At 53.5% G+C, this 26,259-nt stretch overlaps 1 protein-coding gene across 2 annotated transcripts in view; it reads right to left on the reverse strand.

The window, feature by feature from the left end:
• Positions 1-3,554: 3,554 nt before the first annotated feature.
• CLIP2 (CAP-Gly domain containing linker protein 2) overlaps positions 3,555-26,259 on the reverse strand; it is a 75,479-nt gene continuing 52,774 nt past the window's right edge. The window contains exons 9-17 of one of the 2 annotated variants that reach the window (XM_055561917.1): positions 23,552-23,656; positions 20,697-21,632; positions 18,042-18,099; positions 15,281-15,364; positions 14,003-14,159; positions 12,338-12,497; positions 10,374-10,565; positions 9,789-9,851; positions 3,555-5,596 (exon numbers count right to left, since the gene is read on the reverse strand). In XM_055561917.1, coding sequence (XP_055417892.1) covers positions 5,585-5,596; positions 9,789-9,851; positions 10,374-10,565; positions 12,338-12,497; positions 14,003-14,159; positions 15,281-15,364; positions 18,042-18,099; positions 20,697-21,632; positions 23,552-23,656 — 1,767 coding nt within the window. In that variant the 3' untranslated portion in view covers positions 3,555-5,584. The remainder of the gene's footprint in view (positions 5,597-9,788; positions 9,852-10,373; positions 10,566-12,337; positions 12,498-14,002; positions 14,160-15,280; positions 15,365-18,041; positions 18,100-20,696; positions 21,633-23,551; positions 23,657-26,259) is intronic. The other variant, XM_055561916.1, reaches the window with a different exon arrangement.

The following is a 26,259-nucleotide window of genomic DNA, read 5'->3' on the forward strand; positions in this document are numbered from 1 at the left end:
CTGTGCAGCATGGCCAAAAAGTAAAAAGAAAAGAATCAGAGGTGAAACTTTAAGAAGAAAGGGGGGCATTTGCATAATCTCAAAGCATTTCCTCCAAAATAGTTATGAATTATAAATGGACAAAAGAGTAAGTTGATGGTGGAGAATCCTAGCACACATTACCTTAACCAAGTGATCCAAGTTAACCCTCACTGGTAGATGATGAAATCAGGTACCCCTGATATGGTGCCCCGACAGGGCACATCACCTTGGGGCTCCATCTAATTCTGAGAAAACACCAAAGTGGGGGACATTGGGCGAGTGTTCTTCAAATGTGTCAAGGTCGTGAAAGACCAGGAAAACTACAGACTGGATGATGCCCTGTGGGATCCTAGCTGGAATTCTGGAACAGGGATAGTTAGAAGGAAAACCAGTGAAATTCAAGTAAAGTCTGTACTTGAGTTCACAGTACCCTACCGATGTCCGTGTTCTACTTGGATTGCAGTCCTGTGATCGGGCAAGAAGTTGACAGGAGAGGAAGCTGGTGAAGGGTGTGTGGGAATTCTTACAATTCTGCACGGCTGACGTTATCTTAACACTTCAAAGTTAGGAAAGTTGACCCAGGGGTGGTGTGGAGACACCCTCTGGAGTGGCAGGCTCCCACCCCCTCCCACCGTACCCCAGACCTGGCCCTGGGGGAAGCACCCTTGCTGCCTCTAAACTGGACTGTCCAGGGGCCCAGCAAGCCAGGGCTCGGGGCTCCCAGAGGCAGATGGAGAAGGAGCAACTTTTCTGCTTGGATGGGAGAGTACAGGAAACCACTGGGTGTATCCTTTAACCTAAGGGCTTCTGTGGACTCAGACTCCACAGTGCACAAGATTGGTTTTATGGTCTCCATTTTACAGATGAAGAAACTGAGACTCATGGAAGTGAAGCAACGCGCCTGGCCCGCAGTCAGAGGGTGGTGGGCTGGGCTGAACCCCAAGGGTGTCTGGTGCTTGGTCTCTTCCAGGGTGATGCAGTCAGAGACCACTGCCCGCCCCCCGCCCCGCCCTCCACCAGCTGAAGGGCTCCAGGCTGCCCTCCCAGGCTTTGACCTTGTAGCCACCTCTCTGAAGCTGCCCACCCCCCACAGCTGCAGCCCTGGGGCTTCCTACCCACCCACCCAGGCTCTGAGCACCCTGTGAGCAGGGCTCTGTGTGGCAGACTGTCGTCACCGCTTCACACCTGGTGGAGGGCCCCCTCACCCTGCTTCAGGTGCCCACCTTCTGCCCTCCACCTTCTGGATGCCAAGCCCTGGGCAGACAAGGACTCAGAAAGCTCCTTTCGTGAGATTCAAGCCCTTGTTCACCCAGCCTCAGGTCCCACGCACCCTCTGGTGGCAGTAAGGGCCAGAGACACCAGGCCCCTCTCCCTCCCCATGACAGTCCCTGTCTGCCCCCACTTCCTTCCTCCCTGCCACCCCTCACAATCCTTTCTTCATAGCAGTTAACATGGGGTTCCAATGACTGCTGGCCTGGGAGCCATGAGTGGGTAGGGATCTCACTCTTCTTTGACCACAAGCTCCCAGCGTTTCCACCAAAGGTTAAACTAGTCCCTGAAATGCTTTACCCTGGGGAGGGTGACCCATTCAGTGTCATTACCTGGCAGGGGACAGGGTCAACCCAGTGCCTTGGGTAAAATGGGGGAAAAACACATAGGTCACAGTGGTGTTTGGTCTCAGAGGAAAGAATCTTTCTGCAGAAGCTCTCTGAATTTCAAAATACTGGGATGATGCATTCTGGAAAAAGAGACCATTTATATTAGAGGCAGCGGAAGCCCAAGAATTGGGTGCTGTTTAAATCCAGCCCCAGGACTTCCCTGGTGGTCCAGTGGTTAGGACTCTGAGCCTCCACTGCAGGGAGCTGGGGTTGGTTCCTTGGTCAGGGATCCCAGGGACATGCAAAGAACATGAGCAGGTTTAAAAACTGGACGGTCTGGGGAATTCTCTGGCTGTCCAGTGTTTAAGATTCCGTGCTTTCACTGCCGAGGGCCTGGGTTCGATCCCTAGTAGGGGAACTAAGATCCCACAAGCTGTGACGCATGGTCAGAGCAAAGAAAACAAACAAAAAAAGAACTGGACGGTCTGGTTTTGAATTTTGGTCACTTACCAGGTTTCTTACCTTCGCCAAACACCTCATGGTGCTGCACAGCAAAGCAAACAAAAAAACAACAGAGAAACAAAAACAAAACCCAAAGACAACAAAACCCACCCGCAATCTGTCTTTGGTGAACACTGCAGTCGACAGCGCTGCTTTACTCCCCACCTTGCCTCCCTATCTCCAGCCCGGCTGTGCCCCCAGGGAATGACCTACACAGCCTCCAATAGGCTCCCTTGCCTTGGGTTCAGCCAATGGGAGGGGCCGGCAGAGGTTCAGCCAATGGGAGGGGCCGGCAGAGATTCGGCCAATGGGAGTGGTCGGCAGAAGGCAGGGACGGGAGTGGAGAGGCAGTTGCCGTCCTAGGGCTTCCATGATAGTTCAGTTGGTAAAGAATTCATCTGCGATGCAGGAGACCCTGGTTCGATTCCTGGGTGGGGATGATCCCCTGGCGCAGGGATAGGCTACCCACCGCAGTATTCTTCAGCTTCCCTTGTAGCTCAACTGGTAAAGACTCCTCCTGCAATGTGGGAGGCCTGGGTTTGATTCCTGGGTTGGGAAGATCCCCGGGAGAAGAGAAAGGCTGCCCACTCCAGTGTCCTGGCTTGGAGAGTTCCATGGACTGTAACCCATGGGGGTCACAAAAAGTCGGACACGACTTTCTTTCACTTTCTTTTTTCTCCTTCCCTACCGGGCCACACTGCCCGCTGGAATTCTGTCTGCAGTTGAGTCCCTCGTGGGTCCCTGTCCACACCTGAGCACACAGGCCCTCCTTTTAAATTCTCATTCCCCCACTGCACAGTCTCACTGCTTCCTCCAGGACTCTGCTGACGCAGTGCCCGACAAAGGGCACAGAGCTGGACACATTCAGCTGTTAACCTCGAGAGCCTTGTTTGGTCTCTATGGAGAGGGATGGGGGGTGGGAGGGACCCTCAATTGAACAGCCTGCAAAATGACCATAAAGCTGGCATAAGTGACTACGTGATCTAAAGACATCTTACTGCAGGGGGCAGCATTAGCTATCTTAAGCGTTCTCACTGAACTCATCAAATTTGTTAGGGGATCCATCACTGTTTTGTACAGGGGAGACTTCGATTTTTCCTTGTGGGCCCACTTACATCTCCAACAGATTCAAATCCAAACCGTCATGCCTCTCTGGCAGCCTTGCCCGGCTTACACTGCTGCCCCCTTTCTCTGGTTCTCTGCCACTTTTGTTGAGCTCCCTCTTCTCAGACAAGGCAGCTCAGTTCCACACTTGTTCCACACCAGGCCCCCTGAGGCCTTTATTAGCCATTCACATTTGAGTAAGAATTAGCTATCAGTCCACCAGGAGAACAGGATCAAGTCAGACTCCTGGAACCTGGGTGTTCATGAGCTAGGAGACATTGGGGGGAGGCCAGGAGGCCCACAGAGAGAGAGAAGCAGAAACTGCAGGGGTCCTGGACCTCAGTCACAAGCTTTATTGTCTCGAGCACGGACTCGCCACACTTCAACAATTCCACTTTGGGGAAGGGAAGGGGAGGGTGCAGGAGGGCTTGGGGAGGGGCACGGCTGAGCACGCACTGGGCAGGCGCAGATGCTCATGGGGAAAGCGCTTGCCACCTGCCAGCCCATCCCGGGGGCTCAACTCCTCTCAGAGTGGGCTTTTGGCTGTTAATAGACTAATCAGTGCCTCCAGTGGGCAGGGCAGCTGCCTGATTTTGCTGGAAAGAGTAGTATTTGACTCTGGGTTAAGCCACTACAGCATTGCTTCTAGACCGTTGTTAATGAAACCGCATGCAAGAGCTACCGAAAGCCAACGGGGAGCGAGGAGGGGCCGATAGGACTAACTGGCTGCCCCCGGGGTGGGCTGCTTTGGGGCAAGGACGTGAAGACCACCCACCTGTACCTGGGAGCACTCAGGGGTGGCCTGGGCACCACCTGCATACCTGTCCTGGTGCAACTGGGGAACACCATGCTGGCCCATCAGGCACCCCCTCTACCCCTAGGGAGAGAGGCCCGTAAGCTGGGGGAGGTGGGGCAGGCCTCCATGGAGACGCTGCAGCGCAAGGCAACCATCTGTAGGTCTCCCGGCTCTAGAGGTGGGGCTTCAGGCAGACGCTGGCTTTCCCATCACAAACGAGGCTGGAGTAACTTGGAAGGCTTGGGGGAAGGTGGGGAGATTTTTCTTCCCCAGTCAATCCTTGGGTTCTTTTCTTGGCTACAGGAGACAGGACTTAAAATACCCCAGGCAGACGCTTCGTACCACTGAAAGGGGACTGTTGGGCTGTGTGTTCAGATGCATGTGCATGGCCACGCCTCCCTGAAGGCTCACCCACGTGTACCTGGCTGATTCTGTGCACGAGGCTGCAGGCACATTTGTAGTGTGTGCAATCGCAGCCCTGCCAGGCCTGGGGCTCCATCCTGGAGCCCGAGGGTGAGCGTCCACGTGGTCCAAGCATGACTGACTGCAAAGGTCTCACCCACACGGCATGTGTGTATGCGTGACCCCTCAGTGTGCCGGTGCCAAGGGTCAGAAGGTGTATATGTCGGGGTCTGCATGGGTGAATCTGCCAGTGGGAGGCTGGTTTCAGAACATCAAGTCAACCCGGGGGACAGCACAGTCCTACCAGTCAAAACACACCCAAAGGGCTGGTCTGGGGCCTCCCTGTGACCTCCCTGCCCCAGCTCCAAGCCAGGTCTCTGGGGATGGGTGGGGGAAGGAAAGGGGCTTCCAGACTTTCCTAATACTGTGGCTCCTGGCCTTGGGGACCACCCTCCGGACATCAGCAGCTTGGAGCTGCGTGTGCGCTGGGGTCAGAACGAAGGGCCCACCTCCCAGCACTTTGAACCTGGGGCCTTGCTGGGCAGACGGGCCGAGGGGAACTTGTACCACTGTTTGCAAGAGGCTCAGTGTGTGGGGACAAGAAGCCCTGGGGACTGCCTTAGTCTGGAAGAGGCTGCAGAAAAGGGGGCCTCCTCCTGCCTCCAAATGACCAGACTTCTCTCCTTGGTGCCTGAAGGGGAAGCTGGGGCCCTCCTCTGGCCCCTTCCTGGGACAATGGCTCTCGGGGGTCTGAGAGGGACCCCCAGGAGAAGGAGGGGAAGAAAGGGAGTGGGGACACGCCCAGGGGCCAAGACGGTCCTCAGGGCAGCGCGTTCTGGGGAGAGGGGCCTGTTCGGATCACCCCAGCCTCCCCGAGCCAACTCCAGAAACTGCCGGGTGTCCAGGGCGTCCAGGCTGCAGGTCCTGGGGGGCCAGGCCAGGGCTGTACCGCTCTCTGTTGAAGGTCGTGCTTGAGGAAGCCTCCTGGTCCGGCAAGGGGGTCGGGGGTAGGGGATTGTCCACGGCGGTGGGTACATCATTGTTACAAACACTGTTCTCGTCTTCAAAGCGACAGTCCTGCCCCCTGCCTGGAGGGGGCGCCGCCGGGGCAGGCTGGAGGAGCTCTGGTCCAGACTGGGCCACTCCACGGTATCCCTCAGGGTCAGTGCTTGTCCTGCAGAGAGCAAGGGCTTGGTCAGCAAGGGTCTCAGGAGGCCCAGGGGCAAGGGGCAGAGGGGGTGGGGCGGGGCTGGGGGAGGAGAACTGGCTTGTGCCAGGAGTGGGAAGAACAGCACGTGCAAAGGCCCTGAGGCAGGAGCACTCTGTGCTGAGTGTTTGGGGCACAGCGAGACAGGAAGCGGGGTGGGAGTGGTTTATGGGAAGTTGAAGGGAAGAGGCAAGAGCAGGCAAGATTTACAAAGAGCTCTGAGGGCCTGTGTGGAGGCTGGATCCGAGGAAAGGAAAACTTGTGCTGAGACTCCAAGCCTCAGTTTTCACATCTGTAAACTGGGATGAACCCCGTGCGCCTTGCAGGACAAAGCCACACAAAGGTCTAGACATCAACTCCCAAGGGGCCCGGTACGGGTGGCTCCTCTGCAGACACAACCCTGACAGGTCCTGCTATAGCTTCCTGTTTCCACCCTGCTCTCAGGTCTGGTGCAGGTTCCCCACCTCCCCACATCCATCTCTCTCTGCTTCTCACCCCCAAGGCCAGGCCCTCGGCAGATGCTGTGGCCAGGGTTCTCTGGTCTCCAGGTGAGTGCCTGCAGCCATGGCCCCATCGGCTGAGCTGGAAGAACAAGCCTTCTTTCCTCCAGCCCAAGGCGCAAGGTCACACAGGGAGCCAGGGACAGAGCCTAACTGGGCTGGCACCTGGGCCCCAGGGGGGCTCTCTAACACTGTAGGCAAATGGCAGGAGCTAACTGTGGGGTGTGGGCCACCAGACACCCCCTTAATACAGAACCCAGCAAAACACATTCCCAGCAAGGGAGTCAGGCCCACGAAAGTCTTGGGAAACCAATTTTCCGCCCACAATTTTATAAAGCGTAGACTTTACAGAGACTGCTTAAAAAAGAGAGAAGATGCTACGTTTAAAATATTCAGTTGAAAAAAACCAGGAGGTGAAATTGAATATTAGAGCATGCTTTGTTGTTCAGTCGCTAAGTTGCATCTGACTCTTTGTGACCCCATGGACTGCAGCGCAACAGGCTTCCGTGTCCTTCACCATCTCCCGGAATTTGCTCAAACTCACATCCGTTGAGTTGGAGCACGCTATCTACTCCATTACATAATTTAGGGAGTTTCCTAGCGGTCAGGTGGTTAGGATTCCACCCTTCCACTGCAGGGGGCCAGGTTAGATCCCTGGTTGGAGAACCAAGATCCCAGAAGCAGTGTGGTATGGCCAAAAAGATTAAAATGAAATAATTCACGTGCTACTTTGCAACCATCACAATAAAGACAGCTCAGGCAAGATTCACAGACCGATGATGAATCCAGGGGGCATTTGAGTCAGGGACAGAGAATTCACAAGGTCTTCCAGGGTCTCCACTGAATATTCATTCAGAAAGAACCAGTAACCGTGCAGTAGGAGTCAGACAACACCTCGACCAGGTGATTAAGATTCACACATGGAATGAAGGGCAGATGGACATCACGTGCCTCAGTCATGATGCCTGGAGAAGAACATGACCTTGACCGAGTATTTCAGCCTGACTGGCAGAACCCGGCTCTAATCACCCCAAAGGACAGTCAAACCTCAAAGGAGGAATCTTCTATTAAACAAAGAGGGAGGGATTGTGTTTCAAAAATGCCAATGTCATCAAAATCCAAGCAAAATGGAGGAAATGTTCCAGATGCAAGGAGACTAAAGAAGACATAACAAGTAAATGCAACGAGCCTCATTAACCTTAGACTGGATCCTGGATTGGGGCAGGGAGACAGCCGTGAAGATACGCCAGGGTCAACTGAAGAAAACAGGTAGGGAGTATGACTGGCTGTATTAACAAATCTCATAACAGCATGACATTTGCTGAGATTGGTAACTGTACTGTGTTTATGTAAAATCACGGCCTGTTTCTCAGGGAATGCAGACTGAATATGCAATTATACTCAAATGGTTCAGAAAAATATTACATGCATATAACACACATCTACACACACGAGAACAAAAAGTAAAGCAAATGGGGCAAAATGTCAACCACGTGTTATGGGGGGAAAGAAGAGCTGATGCTCCAGGCACTATTTACTTTTAGTTTGTATCTGCATATAGGTATTTATGGGCATCCCTGGTGGCTCAGCGGTAAAGAATCCGCCGGCAAGGCAGGAGACGAAGGTTCGATTCCTGGGTCAGGAAGATCCCCTGGAGGCGGGCATGGCAACCCACTCCAGTATTCTTGCCTGGAGAATCCCCATGGACAGAGGAGCCTGGCGGGCTACAGTCCACGGGGTCGCAAAGAGTCAGACATGACTGAGCGACTAACATCATCACTTGCATAGTTATTTATTTATTTGGCTGCACCAGGTCTTAGTTGCAGCACGAGGGATCTTAAGTCTTCATTGCAGCCTGTGGGGTTTTCTAACTGTGGCCTGTGGGATCTAGTTCCCCAACCAGGGATCCAACTGGGGCCCCCTGCAGGAGCTTGGAGTCTTTGCCACTGGACCACCAGGAAAGTCCTTCTAGGTGCTTTTTTAAAATTCTTGTAACTTTTTTGTCAATTAAAAATTATTTAGAAATAAAAAGAATGTGTAGGGACTTCTCCTTTGCCTTCCAATGCAGGAGGTACAGGTTCGATCCCTGGTCAGGAAGCTAAGATTCCACATGCCTTGGGGCCAAAAAACCAAAACAAAAAAAAAGAAGCAATACTGTAACACATTCAATAAAGACTTTACAAATGGTCCACATTAAAAAAAAAAATCTTAAAAATACAACTTTAAAAAAAGCATGTATATATGTCAACTATATGTATTAGTCACTCAGTCATGTCTGATTCTTTGCGCCCCATGGACTGTAGCCTGCCAGGCTCCTCTGTCCATGGAATTCTCCAGGCAAGAAAACTGGAGTCGGTTGCTATTTCCTTCTCCAGGGGATCTTCCCAACTGGGGATTGAACTTGGGTCTCCTGCATTGGCAGGCAGATTCTTTACTGTCTGAGCCACCAGGAATACATTTTTTTTTTTTAAGTTAATGTGTACATAGATTTACAGACGTATATACACACACATAACAATCTTCGTTATTTGCAGGAGTCCTGTTCTATAGAATCAAACTGTCATGGAACCAGCAAAAACTGAACCATTGCTCTCAGTGGAAATACAAGGTTCCTGCAAATCTCTGATCTGACGTTTTCATCAATTGATCAACAGGTAACCATGTTTCATGCGCGCTTCTGTTTAAAACATTTCACTGAATATGTGTTGTTGACTCATTAATAATGAACTCAAGGCCGGCAGCACTATAACTCATGCCTGAATGCAGCTTCTCTAAAGTATTTTCTGGAAGGCACATTGCAGCCTTCCTGCACTTAGGAACTCTAGACGGCTCTTCTAGAACACAAGATGACGCTTGGGGACCATTTTAAACAGTGGAAATCACCAAGAAAAAAAGCATGAAAATGTGAGAAACGTGTCACTAAATAGACCGTGAGAAGGACACTTGTTTGCAGGATGTTTGTACAAGCACGCTGCTTTGTACAGGCTCGTTTGGGAACATGCCATGTCTCAGGCGATTACATTTTTCTCTGCTCTGCACGTGTCTGTGAATGACCACAAAAATGCTGTCAGTGTGGAATGTGGGGTTACAGATACATGTCACCAAGCAGGTGAGTTTGCAAACGGAATAGTTCGGACTGGCTGTACATGTGGACATAAACACACACACACACACACACACACGTGCATGCTTAGCAAAGTAATGTCAGCTTTGGTCATCTCTGGGTAGAAGAGCTACTGGTGAGTGTTTTTTTCTGTCCACGCTGCACAGCTTGTGGGATCTTAGTTCCCTGACCAGAGATCACACCTGTACCCCTTGCAGTGCACGTGAAGAGTGCTAACCACTGGACCACCAGGGAACGTCCAGTGTTTTCTTCCTTGTGTATTTTTGAGTTTTTTCCCCAAAGTTTCCAAATAGGTACATATTATTTTATAATAAAAGGTTTTTTGGAAAGGGGAACAAAGTTAAAAGAGCAGGATGGGAACTGAATCAAGTTTGGCTCCGCGGCCCCCCCTCTATGAGTAGCCCAAAGGCTCTTGCAAAATGTGTCTTTGTTCTTTTGCTGCCTTTTCAAAGTTTCCTCTCCAGACAAGTCAGCCTGCACGCGAGGGCCATAGGAGTGACGGAGCAAATCCCCCCGGGGACAGGGTGCCCCTTACCTCTTGTTTGTGGGCCTTGTCTTGCTGGTGGATGCCGTTTGCAGAACCAGAATTGCCGATGGCCTGTTAAGAGTCAAGGGCGAGAGGCTGAGCGAGGTGCACCAGCTAGCATTTCCCGGTTCGTCCACTAGATGGTGAGGTCTTCCCGACGGGACCATCGCAGGCTCTGAACTCTGAGCGTGCATTTGTGAGTGCTAAGTCTGCTAAGTCACTTAGTCGTGTCTGATTCTGTGCGACCCCATGGACCATAGCCTGCCAGGCTCCTCTGTCCATGGGATTTCCCAGGCAAGAATACTGAAGTGGGTTGCCATGCCCTCCTCTAGGGGATATTCCCTACCCAGGCATCGAACTTGTGTCTCTGTGTCTCCTGCATTGCAGGTGGGTTCTTTACCACCAGCACCACCTGGAAAGCCCAGAACTCTGAGCAGAGCCCATCAAAATGGGGAAATCTAGGCTCTCAGGGCAAGGCTGCATCTCCGCCCTTCGTCTGAGCTCCTCAGGATAAAGGCATGGACCCCTCGGGCTGGGACTTCCAGGGGGCAAGGCTGAGGCTCTCCCCCCAGACCTGGGGGGCACCCAGCTCACCTGGGACTTGTCGGGGCAGCTCCTCATGGCCTCCACGAGCCTCTCCACCTGCTGAGCCTGGTCCAGTGCGTCCCTCAGCGCGTCCTCCGTGCTTATCAGCTGGTGCTGCAGCCGCAGGAGCTCCGGTGCCGAGGATGAGGACGGGTCGATGAGGGAGTAGCGCCTCTGATCCGACAGGGACTTCTCTTTGTCCTGGAAGCAGCAGGAGAGAGGATGAGCATGTGTGTATGTGTGTGCGTGCGTGTGTGTGTAGAGAAGAAGAGTGTGTGTGTCTGTGCGTGCATGCATATGTGTGTGTATGCGTGTATGTGCTGCGGAAGGGTGACTTCTTCTCTGGCAGGACACTCATCTGTCCCACGTCATCTCTGGGTCAGGCCTGGGCATCACCAGGATGCCCCTCAAGCCTCCCTCCCTCACCTGAGGGTCCCTACAGAAGCATCTTTCCTGCTCCCTGCCCTGGATTCCCAGGTTCTATCAAATACTCCACGTTTTCCAAGTCTCCAAACCTAGGACCCCTCCCTCTCCTCTTTCCTTCCGGTATCCCCCGACTCCCTCCACACTGTCTTACGTGGGTCCTTCCTCTTCAGCCCTAGACCACCCATAGCCTCATCCCCTGAACCTCTCCTCAGAAACCCCCCACCGCCCTCCTCAATAGGACATTCCTTCCTTTCCCTTCCAAACGCTCTGCAGCTGACCCCGCCCACGATGGTGGAGGAGATGGAAGAAGAGGGGCCTCACAGGCGGGAGGAGAGCCCAGGACCCGCCTGCTACCACGGAGATGGGCAGACCACAAATCCTCCCTGCACTGCCCTCCTTGGGCGGGTGCTTCTAGGTCCTTCTGCTCTGCTCCGATCCTCTACCCAAACCTCCCACTCCATCCGAACCTCCCTCACTTAAGGAGGTTTCTAACCACCAAGCCCATCCCTAGTTCGCTGTGGTGCTGGGGACAGTACAGTGGGGACAGGGGAGAGGCTGGTCACGTGTAAACTTGACCAGCTTGTGGTTCATGGAGAAGGCGTGGCTCCGCCCCCTCCATGCAGCTCTCGGAAAGTCTTGGAATCAGAACTCCCAAGGCCCCACCACCCCCAGGGTCTTGGTTTCCAAGTCACACCCAAGCTCACAGCACCGTGAGGACCACAGAGGGGTCTGTAACCACTCTCTGCTGGGCAGACCTGCCAGGGCTGAAAGGCCGCAGAGCAGCTGGGCCCGGTGGTCCCCATGCCCACAATCTCGGTGCAAACAGAATAATGGACATCCCCCTCCCTTAACCCTGCAGGTCTAAGGCTGCTCCTATGGCAGCAGGCGGGTCCTGGGCTCCCCTCCTGCCTGCGAGGCCCCTCTTCTTCCATCTCCTCCACTGTGGCTGAACCCCTGTGGCTGGGCAGGTGGGCAGTGAGGGGCTTTGGAGCAGCTTCCCCTGACAGCAAACCTGTCCTCCTGGACCTAACCTGTCCACACCCTGGAGTTGACCAGGCCCAGGAACCGGCCACAGGCTAGTCTTGAATGCTGACCAATGGGGGATGGAGTGGGATGAGTCTGTCCTGTGCTACCAGCCTACCCCACCTGCACTTCTGGGGACTCCGCTCAGTCAGGCCTCTGTTCCCCTCTCGTCCCTGAGATGGATGCTTGAATCGCCACCGCAGGACCCTGAACAAGGAGCTGGCTTCTGGTTGATTACTTCCCTGGAAGGGGAGCTCACCACCTGGCAGTAGGCCACCCCATCTCTGGACTGGTCAGACTCTTAGGGAATCTTCTTTTGCACTGCATCACCCAGAGAGCCACACAACCAGCCATGACGTCTACAAAACCCTGCCAGTGGTTCTAGGGGGTTTTGAACCCTCACTGTGACTTGGCAGTCCCTGGGGTGGCTCCAGAAGGTCACCAATCTCCAAGGCCTGAATAGCAGGTTGCCCCAGCCCCTCCCTGGTGTCCCCTATCCCCAGGCCGCCCCCTTCCCCACGTACCAGCCCCGTCAGCTTTTCCCGCAGGCCTCGGATGTCATCCTTGAGTTTCTGCTCCTTGATCCGCCACTCGGCCTTGTGGACCTCCCGGCTCAGGTCCCTCTCAGGCCCCGGGGAGTGGCGATTGGCCTCCAGCAGCAATACCCGCAGTTCATTCAGACTCCTGTAGGGGGCGGGGGTGGACAGAACAGCAGTCAGTCTGGGTCCCTCAGCTCTCATCCTCCACACTTAGCCAGGTGCCTGAGACTGGCCATCCCAAGGGGGATTCTGGCTACCAAGACACAGCGTCTGTGCCGGGAGGGGCCACAGAGGAAGCAGGAGGCTTGAAACCATCGGACCACAGCTGGAGAGACTAGGGTTTAGGAACCCAACAGTCAAGAGGACTCAGCCTTTCTTAGAATTTTTTTGAAGTTTTTTTTTTTAAGAGAATATATATTTGTTTAATTAAAAATAGTACAGAAGTAGAAATATAATGTATACACAAAACTTTTATAATGTTGTAAATAAATGTAACTTCCATAAAATACTTTTTATTTACTTATTTTTTAAAATATTTATATTTTTATTTGGCTGCATCAGGTCTTAGTTGTGGTGCACAGGCTTAGCTGCTGTGCGGTTTATGGGATCTTAGTTCCCCGACTAGGGATTAAACCTGTGTCCCCTGCACTGCAAGGCAGATTCTTAACCACTAGACCACCAGGTAAATCCCAATAAGATACATTTTTAAGATAATAATAAAATTAAATTAAATAAAAAATAAAGCATTTTTCCAAGAGAGCTCACGGGGCAAGACATTTTAAATACCTGATATCAAATAAGTTTTATTTCCTACGTCAACTCTTAATTAACTGGCAGCAGCTGCCTGGAATACTGTGGTGAGATTGATTCTGAGGTCACATCTGGACTTTGCAGAAAAAGAGTGCAGTGATCAATTAGCAATGTCTCCCATGGGCAGAGGCTGGGAGAAAAGGACACACCCCTTTTAAGTTCTTCCCCTTGCCAGAATCTACTTTAGAGGAGGGGAAAATTCCCTCTCTAGGTGGCCATATGTAGTTAAAAGAATAAAGTAAAAGTTTGCTGGCACTGACCCTTTCCCTTTCTTCCTTCTTCCTACTCTGAATGATGGCACCTGATGGCTGGAGCCTCAGCAGCCACCCTGCAATCATGAGGAAGAGTCTAACAGAACCCAAGAGAGCAAAGGTGTTGGCATTGGTACCTTGAGCCACTGAACCAAATGCCAGCTGTAGCTACCTCCAGATTTCTTGTTATGTGAGGAAAATAAATCTCTACTCGTTTAATCTGCCAACACATTTCTAGCTGATCTCCCACTCCCATCCTAAGTACCAAAGAAGCAAGGAGCAGCTCATGGTAGCCTACATCAACCAAGGAAGGCTTCAAGGAAGAGGAGGTGGGAGTCCTCAATAATTTTTAAGAGTTTCAAAGGGTCCCCAAGACCAAGATATTTGGGAACCACTAATCTTTCCTATGAGCACTGCTTGGAGAACTGTGTTAAGAAGGATTCTGAGGCTTCGTTGGAGCTTAGCAGCAGACAGTATGGTGATCACAGGTGATGCCAGTCATTTGTCTACACCTTCAAAAAAGACTGGGTACTATTAGCTGGTGGAGTGAGGGTCACGCTGGTCTAATCACCGCCCACGGCTTACTCACCGCTCCTTCCGGAGCAGCTCCTGGCTGATGAGGACCAGCTGGCCCGAGGCATCATGGGTCTTCCGGGACACGGCCTCCAGCTCCGCCTCTAAGCGCCGCTTCTCTTTCTGGAGGGTGTCCACCTTCTTCTCCCCCGACCTGCACTTGCTCTCCAGTGCTGAGGCCAGCCAGCAGGGCAAGAAGGGAGAGGGTTGGGATCGCCAAGGAAACCTGTCCCACCCAGGGGCCAAGGCCCGGGCAGGCAGCAGGCTTTCCTGGGGAGAGGGGGGTGTTAACAGGGACACACACCACTGAGCGGACCTCCCTTGTCCTGCAGGGCCAGGCAGCAAGGGGCCGAGAAGAGCTACTTAGGAAAAGCAGACCATGGCCCCCACACAGCAGCCGGGCCCTCTGGTGTCAGGAAAGCAGTCCAGCCTTCGAGAGACAGGGGTGTTTACAATGTTGCCTGGATGAGGGAAATCTACAACTTCACCTTGGCCCCGGAGGAACCTGAGGTCAACTGACCTTTGTCGGGACCCATTAAGCCACGTGAACATGATGGGGAGTGGAGAGAAGGGGGGGTGAGAACCGTTTCCCAGGATGGGGGCCGGCTCACGGGCACCACCACGGGCATTCTGGTGGACAAGAAGCACGGCCAGTTCGTCACCAAGTCACAGATTCCAGGCCCCCTCCCAATCCCCCCGCCCCACCAGGCTACCCTCTGGCTTCATCCCCATTTCCCCTGGGCCTTGACTTTTGCTGCAGCCAAAGTCCTTCCCCTCCCAATTCTGAAGTCCTGGTATTTCTTCCAGGGGCTGGTGACCAAATACTATACCAAAAGGCAGAGAGATTGAAACCCAGGGGTCTTCAAGCCCAGAAAGAGATAAGTTGTGATGCGATTGCGGAACACAGGGCACAGAGGCCTGGCTCTGGGGAGAGAAGGTGGCTGGGGTCCCCCATTTGTTTTTTGTGTCTGTGCCATTCGGCCTATGGGATCTTAGTTCCCCGACCATGGATCAAACTACTGACCCCTGCATTGGAAGCGCAGAGTCCTAACCACCAAACCACCAGGGAAGTCCCTGGGGTCCCCACTTATATTACAGATGAAGTGTGGGCTACCATGCCCCCCTCACCGCTGCCCAGGTGGAAGTCCAGTGCAGGCCACCTGGGCCAGGCTGACTTCTCCTCAAGGCAGAGTGGGGAAGGGCACCCTGACCAGCGTCATCTCCCCCTCCCCCGCTGGACTGGCACGTGGTCCAATGAGAGCCCCCGCATCTGCCCGGAAGGAGGGAGACTTACCACTTACTTGGGCCCTGAGCATCTCGGTCTGAGATGTTAAGGCTGTCACCTCTTTGTCCCTTTTGTTCAGCTTGTCCTGCAGGCCTGGGGAGAAGGGAGAGATGAGGGGCCATCAGTACCCCAGAGCTAACAATGCAATCTGGTGGACGAGGGGCTGGCCCTCCCATCCGAACCCTAAAATGACATCACATTTGGCTTCCAGAGTCTAAGTTCTTTCTCAAGACAATCGACCTTCTGGGTGAAGTGAAAGTTGCTCAGTTGTGTCCAGCTCTTTCCAACTGCATGGACTATACAGTCCATGGAATTCTCTAGGCCAGAATACTGGAGTGCGTAGCCTTTCCCTTCTCCAGGGGATCTTCCCAACCCCGGGATCTAACCCAGGTCTCCTGCATTGCAGGCAGATTCTTTACCAGCTGAGCCACAAGGGAAGCCTGGGTAACCCACCCTGAAGAAGAGATGCCAGTGTTGTATGGTCTTGAGCAACTTAACTCTCAGACTCTCAGCTTCCTCAAGTGAAAAATGGGGCTAATAAAGGTGCTCATGTCACCTGGCCACATGCATTCAATACTGGATAGCCCAGGACAGTCATGAAAAAGATGCAAGCAAAGTTCTAGAAATGTGTTAACTTTCTGTACGTTAATTTATAAATTCAATGTGAAGCCAGTAAAAATGTCAGCCAGACTGTAATTTTTGTGAACCAGATAAGCTAATTCTAAAATCACTTGGAAAAAAAAAATTTTTAATAAGTAAATAAAAATTTTTAAAAAGGAAAAATATTTAAATAAAAATAAACAAAGTCACTTGGAAAAATAAGCAAGATCAGCCAAGAGAATTTGGCAAAAAAAAAAAAAACTTCTTCAAAGAATTAAACACACAATTACCATGGGTGTGTGTGCTCAGTTGCTGAGTCATGTCCGACTCTTTGCGACCCCATGGACAGTAGCCCACCAGGCTCCTGTGTTCATGCAATTTTCCAGGCAAGAATACTGGAGCGGGTTGCCATTCCCTTCTCCAGGGGATCTTCCCGCTCTAAGGATCGAACCTGAGTCTCCTGCGTTAGCAGGCAGATTCTTTACCACTGCGCCACCAGGGAAGCCTGCAATTACTATACAATTTAACAATTCCCCTCCCGAGTATATACCCTCAAAGAGCTGAAAACAGGAGCTCGAGAAGTATCCCCACATGCACTCTTACAGCAACACTGTTCACAGTGGCTGAAAGGTGGAAGCCACCCAGCTGTGCATTGACAGGTGAACGGGTAACAAAACTGGGCGTATGCATACGATGGCCTTTGGTCCCACATGGGAATGAAGCACTGACGCGTGCTATAATGTGGATGAACCTTGAATATATTATGCAAAGTGAATAAGCCAGACATAAAAGGCCACATGTTATATGATGCTATCTATATGAAATATCCAGAAGAGGCAAATCCATAGAGACAGACAGCAGATTAGCACTTGTCAGCAGCTGCAATGAGGGGAACATAAGAGAATGACTGATAATGCATACGGGGCTTGCTCTTGGAGTGATGAAAAAGTTTTGGAACTAGACAGAAGAGATGATTGCACAACACTCTAAATATATCAAAGCTCCTGAATGGTTTGCTTTAAAATGGTTGATTTTACTTAAATTATGTCTCAATTAAAAAAAAAAAACGGTGGGGGGGGGGGGACTTCCCTAGTTGTCCAGTGGCCAAGACTCCATGCTCCCAAGGCAGGACACCTGGGGTTCAATGCCTGGTCAGGGAATTAGATCCCATATGCTGCAACCAAGATCCAGCAAAGCCAAATAAATAAAAAAAGAACGGGCGAGAGAATTTTGAAAAAAACAGAGCCAAAGACCAGCCTTGCCAATAACTGAAATATAAATGAAGCTTCAAAACACTGTTAAAGTGGTACATGAACAGACAGATTGGTCACTGGAAAGGAAAAAAAAAAAATCTAGAGTCAATTACCTGATGGAATTTAAAGACAGTAAGTTTGGTTCATTCAAATCAGTGGAGACAGGGAGATGAGTTTTTCAAAAACGGTGCTGGGTTAAGTGGGCACTCTTGGGGAAAAAAATAAAAGTGGATCCTTACCTCACACCTGGAGTAAGAATTCTACATGAATCAGAGATTTACACAGAAAAAAAAATAAACCCAAGATCCCAAAAACAAAGATTGATTTTTAAAAATCTGCATGGCAAGGGACTTTCCCTGGTGGTCCAATGGTTAAGACTTTGCCTTCCAATGCAGGGCACGTGGGTTCGATGCCTGGTTGGGGAGCTATACTGTAAAACTTTTAAAATGGTCCACATCAAAAAATATCTTGAAAAAAAGAAAAATAACACCACCACACAGACAATCAAGTTCTCAATAAACAGCCTTTGCCCTCCTCCCATGGTGGGTGAGTGTTTGGTGCACACAGCAGGCGGCTCTTGCATGTGTGTGCTAAGTCACTTTAGTCATGTCCAACTCTGTGATTCTATGACTGTAGCCCGCCAGGCTCCTCTGTCCATGGGATTGTGCAGGTAAGAATACTGGAGTGGGTTGACATCCCCTCCTCCAGCCCATCTTCCTGACCCGGGGATTGAACCCGTGTCTCTTACGTTTCCTGCACTGGATGGTGGATTCTTTACCACTAGTGCCACCTGGGAAGCCCAGGCAGCTTTCACCAAACACCAGATGACGCAAAACAAAGTCGAACCGAGCTTGGAGGCAAAACCCACCAGCCTTTCCCCAAAGCCCCACATCCCACCAGGCCCAGTGGCCACTCACCCTCCACAGTCTCCTTCATCCTGATCTTCTCCCCTGAAATGTCGTTGGACTCAATCATCTGAAAGGAGAGCCCTGTAAGGGGGATGCTCGCCTCCCCGTCTCAGCCCCCAGCCCCAGCCAGCCCATGTCTCCCCAGTTCAAGGAGACTTTCATGGACTTGCTGTAGCAGGGGGCACAGATGTTCTAGGTCTGGCTTCCCTGACAAGAGGACCCCCGCTCTGCTCCCAGGGACCCCCAGGGCTGCCTACACAGCATCCATGTGATCACTGCCTGTCCTTTCCTGTTTGCAAATGTCTATCATATTAAACAGATGTCTCCTTCCTGGGGATGCCTACAGAGATGGGTCCTGGGACTGTTTCCACCATTATCCAGAGGCAAGACTTCCAGCCTCGGTTTCCCATCCATAAAACAAGAATCGACTGCCATGGGGCAGCGCATGCAGAGCACGCCTAGACAGCTCCCAGAGGGACTTCAAGAAACGCTACTTTCTTTCTCTGTGTGCGTGCACGCGTGCTAAGTCATTTCAGTCGTGTCTGACTCTGCGCGACCCTATGGACTGTAGCCCGCCAGGCTCCTCCCTCCATGGGATTCTCCAGGCAAGAATACTGGAGTGGGCTGCCATGCCCTACTCCAGGGGATCTAACACTTCCTTTAAAAAACAAACCCAGAAGCAAAGAAGCAAAAAAATCAACTAAGAAAAAAAAAAAATCTGTGTGGCAAACATCAACAGGCTCCTTGCTGCTTCTTGGCAGAAATTTCTGGCTTCCTGCACAAGCGAAGCTGGCCGTCCCCTGAGCCTGCAGTTTGCCAGACCCTAGCACTGCATATCAGGGCAGCGCGGAGTTGAGCAGGCAGTCACCTCCATCCGCCTGCCCCTCATACCTCCGCTCATACATCCCCAGCCCTACTTCAGCCAGTCTGTTGTGATTAACAAAGCCCCCTAGGTCTTTATTTATACACATTGCAGGAAAAACGAGGCACAGGTTAAACTTTTTTTAAAAATTCCCATTCTTACACATGAAAACAAAAATCAAGTTGTCCTTGAACTTAAACCTTTGAATCTGGAGGGCATGTGGGTCCAGACCAAGGTCCCACGTGTGTGGAAATCAGTGGGCGTTTCTAAGGTCACCACCCATTCCCTGGGGTGAGGTCTGTGACAGAGGGGCAGCAAGGCCATCCTGTGGAACCACAGCAACTCCCAACCTCCCTGCTAAGGGAGTCCAGGTCCTGGGGCCCCAAGCCTGACCCTCCTGCCCTGAGCAGCCAACCAGGCCGTGTGCACACAGCTAACCTGGGGCTCTTCTTCTCCCCTCTGCCCAGCATCCTGGGAGGGCATTTGCTAACAGGGGCCCCCGCCTGGGAGAAGGGGGCAGATGGCTGGTGCGGTGGGGCCTTAAGGCATGACACAGGCAGGCCTTTTACAAAAAAGGCACCCCCTGTATGGAGAACTTCTGAATGCTGGTTGCTCAAACACTGAATTCTGGATTAAATGTACAAGGGGAACCAGAAGCTCAAGAACCACTGGGGCTGATAACAAGGCAACCATCTTGGGATTTCCCTGGTGGTCCAGTGGTTAGGACCCCAAGCTTCTACTGCAGGGGCCCGGGGTTCAATCTCTGGTCGGGTAGCTAAGATCCTACAAGCCTCGAGATAGGGGGCAGAGAGTGGGGGGAGGCAACGATTTTGCTGCAAATTGTCCCTTCATATAAGACTTTGTCATTCCGGGTACTTCTCTGGCCCTTAGGCAGTGGGGTTCAACAGGAACTCTGCCACTGATGGGCAAGAAACTCCGGGAAAGCTACTCCGCCTTGGAATCTGGGTTTGCTCATCTATGAAATGGAGCCAATATGGACCCCAAGGGAATCCAGGTGAGATGGGGCATCCTAGGGCCTGCACCGGGTGTGGTGCCCAGATCCACTCACGAGGCCCTTCCTGGCCCACGGGAGCACCTGTTCTTGACACCTGGGGTCCCAGCCTCCCCATTGTGCTCAGCTGGGACTTCTAGATTTGCAGCAAAGCTGATACGGGGGGCAGCAGTCTCCCCAGAGTCACAGCCCTCTGGCCTTGCAGAGCCCACTCCCGGGACCACTCCCCTACCCTACCGCTCCACTTGGGAAAGTGGCTGCCAGACTGTTGTTCCGTCTTGTTGGGACTGGCAAATAGGGGGCCACCCTCAGGTCCCCGAGGTCGGCGCTCGGGTCGGAAATGGGACTCTCTTACCCCTGCCCAGGGGTGGGCAGGGTTTGCCTTCCACATCTCTGCCAGCCCAGTGCTGGAGCTCCTGGTACCAACACCTTGAGGAGGCCTGGGAGCCTGCACGGTGGGACGTGCCTACCAGCTGGGGAGAAGGCTGCTGCCCAGGGACACTCCTTTCCAGGCTGGCCTGTGGGGACCCAGCCAGGTCTGCTCAGACTGCTTGGGGGCCCCACGGTCACTCAGACCTGCTGCCCTTCTGAGAGAGGGGCCAGGGGCTCCTCCTCTGAGCCAGGTGCCCTGTGATCTCAGACTGGTATGCTCCAGGTGGGGCGGGCAACGGGGACGCTTCCCTGGGCTGCAAATAAAAAGGTCAACAGACGCCGGAACCCTCCCCCAGCAGGGCCCTTGAGCCCGGGGCCGCTTGCCGCCCCATGGGCAGGAGGGGCGGCGGCCACCTACATGGGTGTGTTGGGCCGAACACAGGGACTCGACGGCCTGGAGTCTGTTTTCGGTGACCAGAAGCTTCTCCCGCAGCCTCTCGGCCTCCTGCTTGCTCTGGGCTTCGGAGCGCTGCAGCAGCTCATAGTCCAGCATCTTCTTCTCGGCCAGGGAGATCTGCTCCTTGAGGAACTCGATGGCCTGAGCCTGGCCCTGGTACTCCACGTCCAGCTTCTCCAGCTCGCGCACGCGCAGCTCGGCGTCGCGGCATTGGTCCTGGGCCTCCTGCAGCTCCAGCCGGTGCTGGCTGGCCTGCACCTCCAGCTGGGCACACCAGTGCTGCTGCATGGCAGCCAGCTCCTCCTGGGCCTCCTGCAGCTTCTGCCGCAGGCCCTCCTTCTCCTTCACGTGCACGGCTGTCTCAATGTCATGCTTGGCCCTCAGGTTGCCCAGCTCCAGCTGGTGCTCCATCTTGATGCCCTCCATCACAGCCTTCAGCTCCCCAATCTCCTTCTGCTGGGCGCCGGGGCCCGAGTTCAGGGTGGCCTTGAGATCCTCCAGGGACTTCTGGTGGTCCGAGGCCAGCGAGTCCAGCTTGGACTTCCAGTTGTCCATGAGGCCCATGTTCTCGCTGGTGGCCTGCTGGACCTTGGCCTTCAGGTCCACCACCTCCTGCGCGTACTTTTCGTTGGCCGCCCGCAGCTTGTCCACCTCCGCCTGGTAGGCCCTCAGCGCCTTCTCATACTTGTCCCTCAGCAGGCCGCTCTCCCGCTGGCGCTCCTTGCTGGCCGACAACAGTCGCTCTCGCAGCCGCAGGGTCTCGGCGGCCTCAGGGTGGTCAGCGGGTGGTGGGCCCGAGAGGAGCAGGCACTGCTGCAGCTCCTCGATCTCCTCGCGACGCAGGCTGAGTTCCTCCTCCAGCTGCAGCACCCGCGACTTCTCGGCCACCGTGGTCAGCTACCGGGAGAGAGGGAGACCGGGGTCAGTGGGCCGCAGGTGCGGGGGCAGGGGGGCACAGGAGGACACGACAGGGGAAGGTCACGGGAAGGACACCCCATCCCATCTGAGCACCGCCCCCTGCCTTGGGCCCCAGTGATTCGGGAACTCAATGGTCCCCGCTGCCCTAGCTGGCTTGTGACAAATCCGTGGTTAAAAGAAACCATCTGGGGGCTTCCCTGGTGGGTCCAGAGGTTGACTCCACACCCCAATGCTAGAGGTGCGGGTTCAGTCCCTGAAGGGGGAGCTAAGATCCGCGTGCTGCATGGTGCAGCCAAAAATAAATAAATAAAGCAACCAAGGAAGAAAATGGTTGGATGGCATCGTCGACTCACTGAACGTGAGTCTGAGCAAACTCCAGGAGACAGTGAAGGACAGGGAAGCCTGGCGTGCTGCAGTCCACGGGGTCGCAAAGAGGCGGACATGACTGAGTGACTGAACAACAAAGAGGGGGAGAAAAAAAAGGAAACCGTCTATTTGAGGTTATGGTTTTCTTCAAGTTTAAATTATTTTTAAAGGGTGGACATGACAGAGGGGATTTTGCACTATCTTGCTCTAGAAAAGTCTCAGCTAGACTGAGTGGATTCACAGAGAGGCTGTTTGGAGGGGGTGGCCAAAGAAGGGTCTGCCATTTTAATGCCTAACGCAGAAAAAAATAAATAAATAAGGCCCAGACCCATCTTCTAATGGAAAACTCTGAGATCAGAGGCTCCACCTGCCCAAATCCACTTTGATCAAGTCGGTGGTCAGGGATTGCAAAATAATACACTTGAGAGTTTTAAATCTTTTATAAGCTTAGGGAATTTGTTTCTGCAGGTGATCTCTAGTTCAATAAACATGTTTTTGGTTTTTTAAGTTGGGTTGAACCCTTCCTAGAGGAAGATGCCTCAGTGTGGAGGGCTTTAGCCTGTCAACTGTTTCTGCAAGCAGCCGCTGTGTACACACGTGTGTACTGCACACGCAGTCACCTGGCAACGGCCAGCGTGTGGACAGGGACCGTGTGCATCTGCAGACACCCACAGGCACACGCACACTCACTTGTGTGCAGAGGCCAACCTGCAGAAACCGGTGGTCACTCACCCCACACCCACACGCTGTGCACAGTGGTTTTCGTCAATCACTGCCGGCTGTCTGTTTAACTCTATCACCAGGGGCCCTGCAGCTGGGCTGGCCAGCTGTTTGGAGGTGGACCTGCATAGGAGGCCGGCCCCTGGCATGCATGGTGGGCAGGGAGGGGCCAGTAGGGTCTACAGACTGGATTCAGACCATGCCCTAGGACTCCGGGGGGACTTCACTCCCACACAGAGCTTTCCCTGACCTAGGAACCACTCAGACCCTGGGGCTGACGGAGAATCATATGCCCTGGGGATCCCCTACTCCCTCAAAGTCCCAACACTCCTTCAGCCCCAGGTCCTTCAGGCTGGCCCTTCGTGCCACCCTATTGAAGACCTTGGATCCCCAGTCTCCTGACCTCTGCCTTCCCCAGCCTGGGGAGAAGGGAGGGGTGGATGGGTCCTCCACACAAGGGGCAGAATGTTCCCAAGAGCCCCCAGTTGCTGAACACGACAGAGCATTGTCTGGGCAAGGCATGGGTGGGGCGGTGGGAGAGACTCTCACAGGACCTTCCCCAGGCAATAGGACCACGAGCTGGGGCCCAAAGTCCCGGAGAACAAGACCTCCCCCTCCTCCAACCAGCATCACACGGCGGAGGAGCGCAGAAGCACGTTCCTAAACCGGCACTGCCCTCCTAGAAGGGATGCAAAAGGGAGAAACAAAAACCCAACAAAACTGGGAGAAGAGCAGCCAGAGAGAGAGAAAATAATAAAACGGGGACGCTGACAGGGGCGTTGGCGGGCCGAGGCGCTGGCAGCGGCGGTTACCCGGTTGTCGGCTAGTTCTCGGAGCAGCCGCTCGGCCTGCGCTTTCTCCAGTAGCAGGTTTTGCTCCAGCTCCCCGATGCGTGCGTGCTCCAGCTGCGTCTGGGTCTGTCCACCCAGGGCGGGTGGCGAGGTGGGGACAGGAGAGAGGAGCACAGGCGAGAGGAAGCCGGAGAAAGAGAGAAAAAAAGAGAGAGAGAAGCAGGTCATCTTCTGTGCGCAAGACAGGAGAACAGGTGGAAGGAAGAGAGGAGGTCTGGGGAGGTGCCCGCCCCTCGCTGCCAGATCTGTTTAAGGGCGGAGGACAGGCTGCAGCAACCTTGCCCAAGCTGGCCACTGGATGGGGCGACCACGGGCACCCGGGTCCCTTCTGTCACCCCCCACGTGGCCCTTCCTTTCGCAGCTCCTGGGGAAGAGCCCCGGCCTACTGCCCACCTCGCATCAGGGAGCCGAGCCCGTTTCTCACTTTAGGCACAGAAACCGGCGCCCAGGAAACCCCAGGATGGATGGATGAGTAAACGACCCCAGGACTCCTGGTCCCCAGGCCTGTCCTGAAGGTTGAACCAACTGAAAGGAAGGATTTCAAATACACCCACACCATCATGATTTCCCCCCGGCCAGCCTCCTAAGTGGAGGCCGGGCTGTGTCTCCCATCGCCCTGCCCTGAACCCGGCCCCAGTGGTGCCCACTCCCCGGGGCCCCCCGCCGCGGACGCCTGGTCTCCCGAAAGCACAAGGGTGCTTTTGTCCCAGCTTCACAACACCCGCTTCACACGCTAACAAAGCCCGACATTCTCAGGGCATCCAGGCTGGCATTTCGATTTTACCCCAACAGATCTGCGGGGGCAGCAGGAGGCTCAAGGCTCTGGGCATCCAGAAGGGTCTGGACCCCAAGTTCTCAGCAGGGAGAAGCCAGAGGGTTCGCTGCATCCTTCGGCTCAGCCCGTCATCACCAAGGAGAGACGAGGTGATAGCAGACCCGAGCGGCAGTCTGGGGAGGCAGGCTGAGCATCACGGCACTGCTGTGCAAAACCCAAGAATACACACCCAACACGACAAGGGAGACCGTGGCAGAGCAGACTGACAGAATCGCCTCAGCAACTCTCACGCAGTTCATCAAGAGCTATAGAGCCTTTATGTCCTTAGGCTCCCAATCTTATTCCTGTGAATTTTTCTAAAGGAACAAAGGTGTCTCTCTCTCCCCCAAGAGGGCAGCATGGCGCAGTGCTAAAACACAGCCATGCTTGGTCTCTTTCAGAAAGTTAAGGGCTAAAGATGGTTACTCAACCCCAGCCTCGCAGAGGCCATGTTCTCCCCTGCTTCTCTCCCCCTGATGGTGGGCATGGCAACCCTGCCCGGGACCCACACTAAATTGAAGGAAAAAAAAAAAAAAGTGAAAGTGTTGCTAAGTTGTGTCTGACTCTTTGCAACCCCAGGCACTAGACACAGCCTGATCACAAATACCACATTGGTGGTCTCAAGGGCCAGAAAAAGCCTCTAGCTTCACAATTTCAAGGTCAACTTCATTTGGTACCCCAACCACCGCAAAAGCCCCCTTCCTGTCACTTTCAGAACTCTCAGCCTCCTGTTCCCTGGATTGGGGTCTCCCTGTGGGCACAGGGGAACTCATGGGAGGTGCTTGCTTAATTTAATTAAGTTCAGTCCTAGGAGTTTGGGGCGGGAAAGCACCTCTGAAGGCTAGATTTTAGTGAGATGGACAATCTGGCTTTTATTCTGCTCCAAGGACACTGCCCAGGGCGTGAGGAGCAGCAGCCACCACGGTTATCCGCAGGGCGGTGTAAGAGTGGATGTAATTTTTGTCTCACACACCAACTTTAGAACCTACCCCATCCCACGGTGTCTCGGCTGTCTCTCCAACTCACAGGAGAGAGAGGCCATGCCAGCAGGACAACCTCAGGCTCAGAATCACCCAGCAACCTGGGACAGCGTGAAGCCTAGAACTCAGATGTCTGGATTTCGGAACCGGGGCCCCTCCCCAAACCAAGCCTGACTCCACGGAGGAGAGACATGGACTTCTGGCAACAACACGGAGCAGTGATGGAGGCTCCGGCAGTGGGGACTCCCTGTGTCCCCGCCCCCATCCAAATCCTGGAGGCTAGGTGAAGCCTGGCCTGAGTCTTTGACCTACTGTTTTTTCTCTTCTCCTTGCATGCACAGTGTCTACCCTACTCCAAAGCACAAAGCCTCTGCCTTGGGATGCCCTTAAGGTAACAGAGGCCTGGTATTATCAATCAATGGCGAGGGGCCGGCAGAGAGTTACCCCAGCTGCACAAGGGGCTCCTGAAGGTCGTCGCCCCTTTTCATCTCCCTGCAGGCCTCGAGCTGCACAGCCGGTCCCCAACAAACAGCTGATTCTGAGTTCTGTCTCTTCCTGTTACAGAGGGTGTTCCCAAGTCAATGAAAAATAACAGCGAGATGCTATCTAATCAACAGAACAATAACACAAGCCCCCTGGATAAATCCCCAAATTTCCCGTCTATTTCAGAACCTCAGAAGGTGACCTTGTCTTTGTACATGTAAACAGTTATGATGACGTCATCCTGGGTTCCGGTGGGCCTGATGACTTCCTTTTACGGTCACGTGAAGAGACACAGGGACACACAGGGAGGAAGGTCACGTGACCACGGAGGCAGGGATGCTGCGACAAGCCGAGGAACACCAGCGGCAGCCAGAAATCCTACTAGAGTTGAG

Source organism: Bubalus kerabau, chromosome 23 (genome assembly GCF_029407905.1).
Source record: "Bubalus kerabau isolate K-KA32 ecotype Philippines breed swamp buffalo chromosome 23, PCC_UOA_SB_1v2, whole genome shotgun sequence".
NCBI lineage: Eukaryota > Metazoa > Chordata > Mammalia > Artiodactyla > Bovidae > Bubalus > Bubalus kerabau.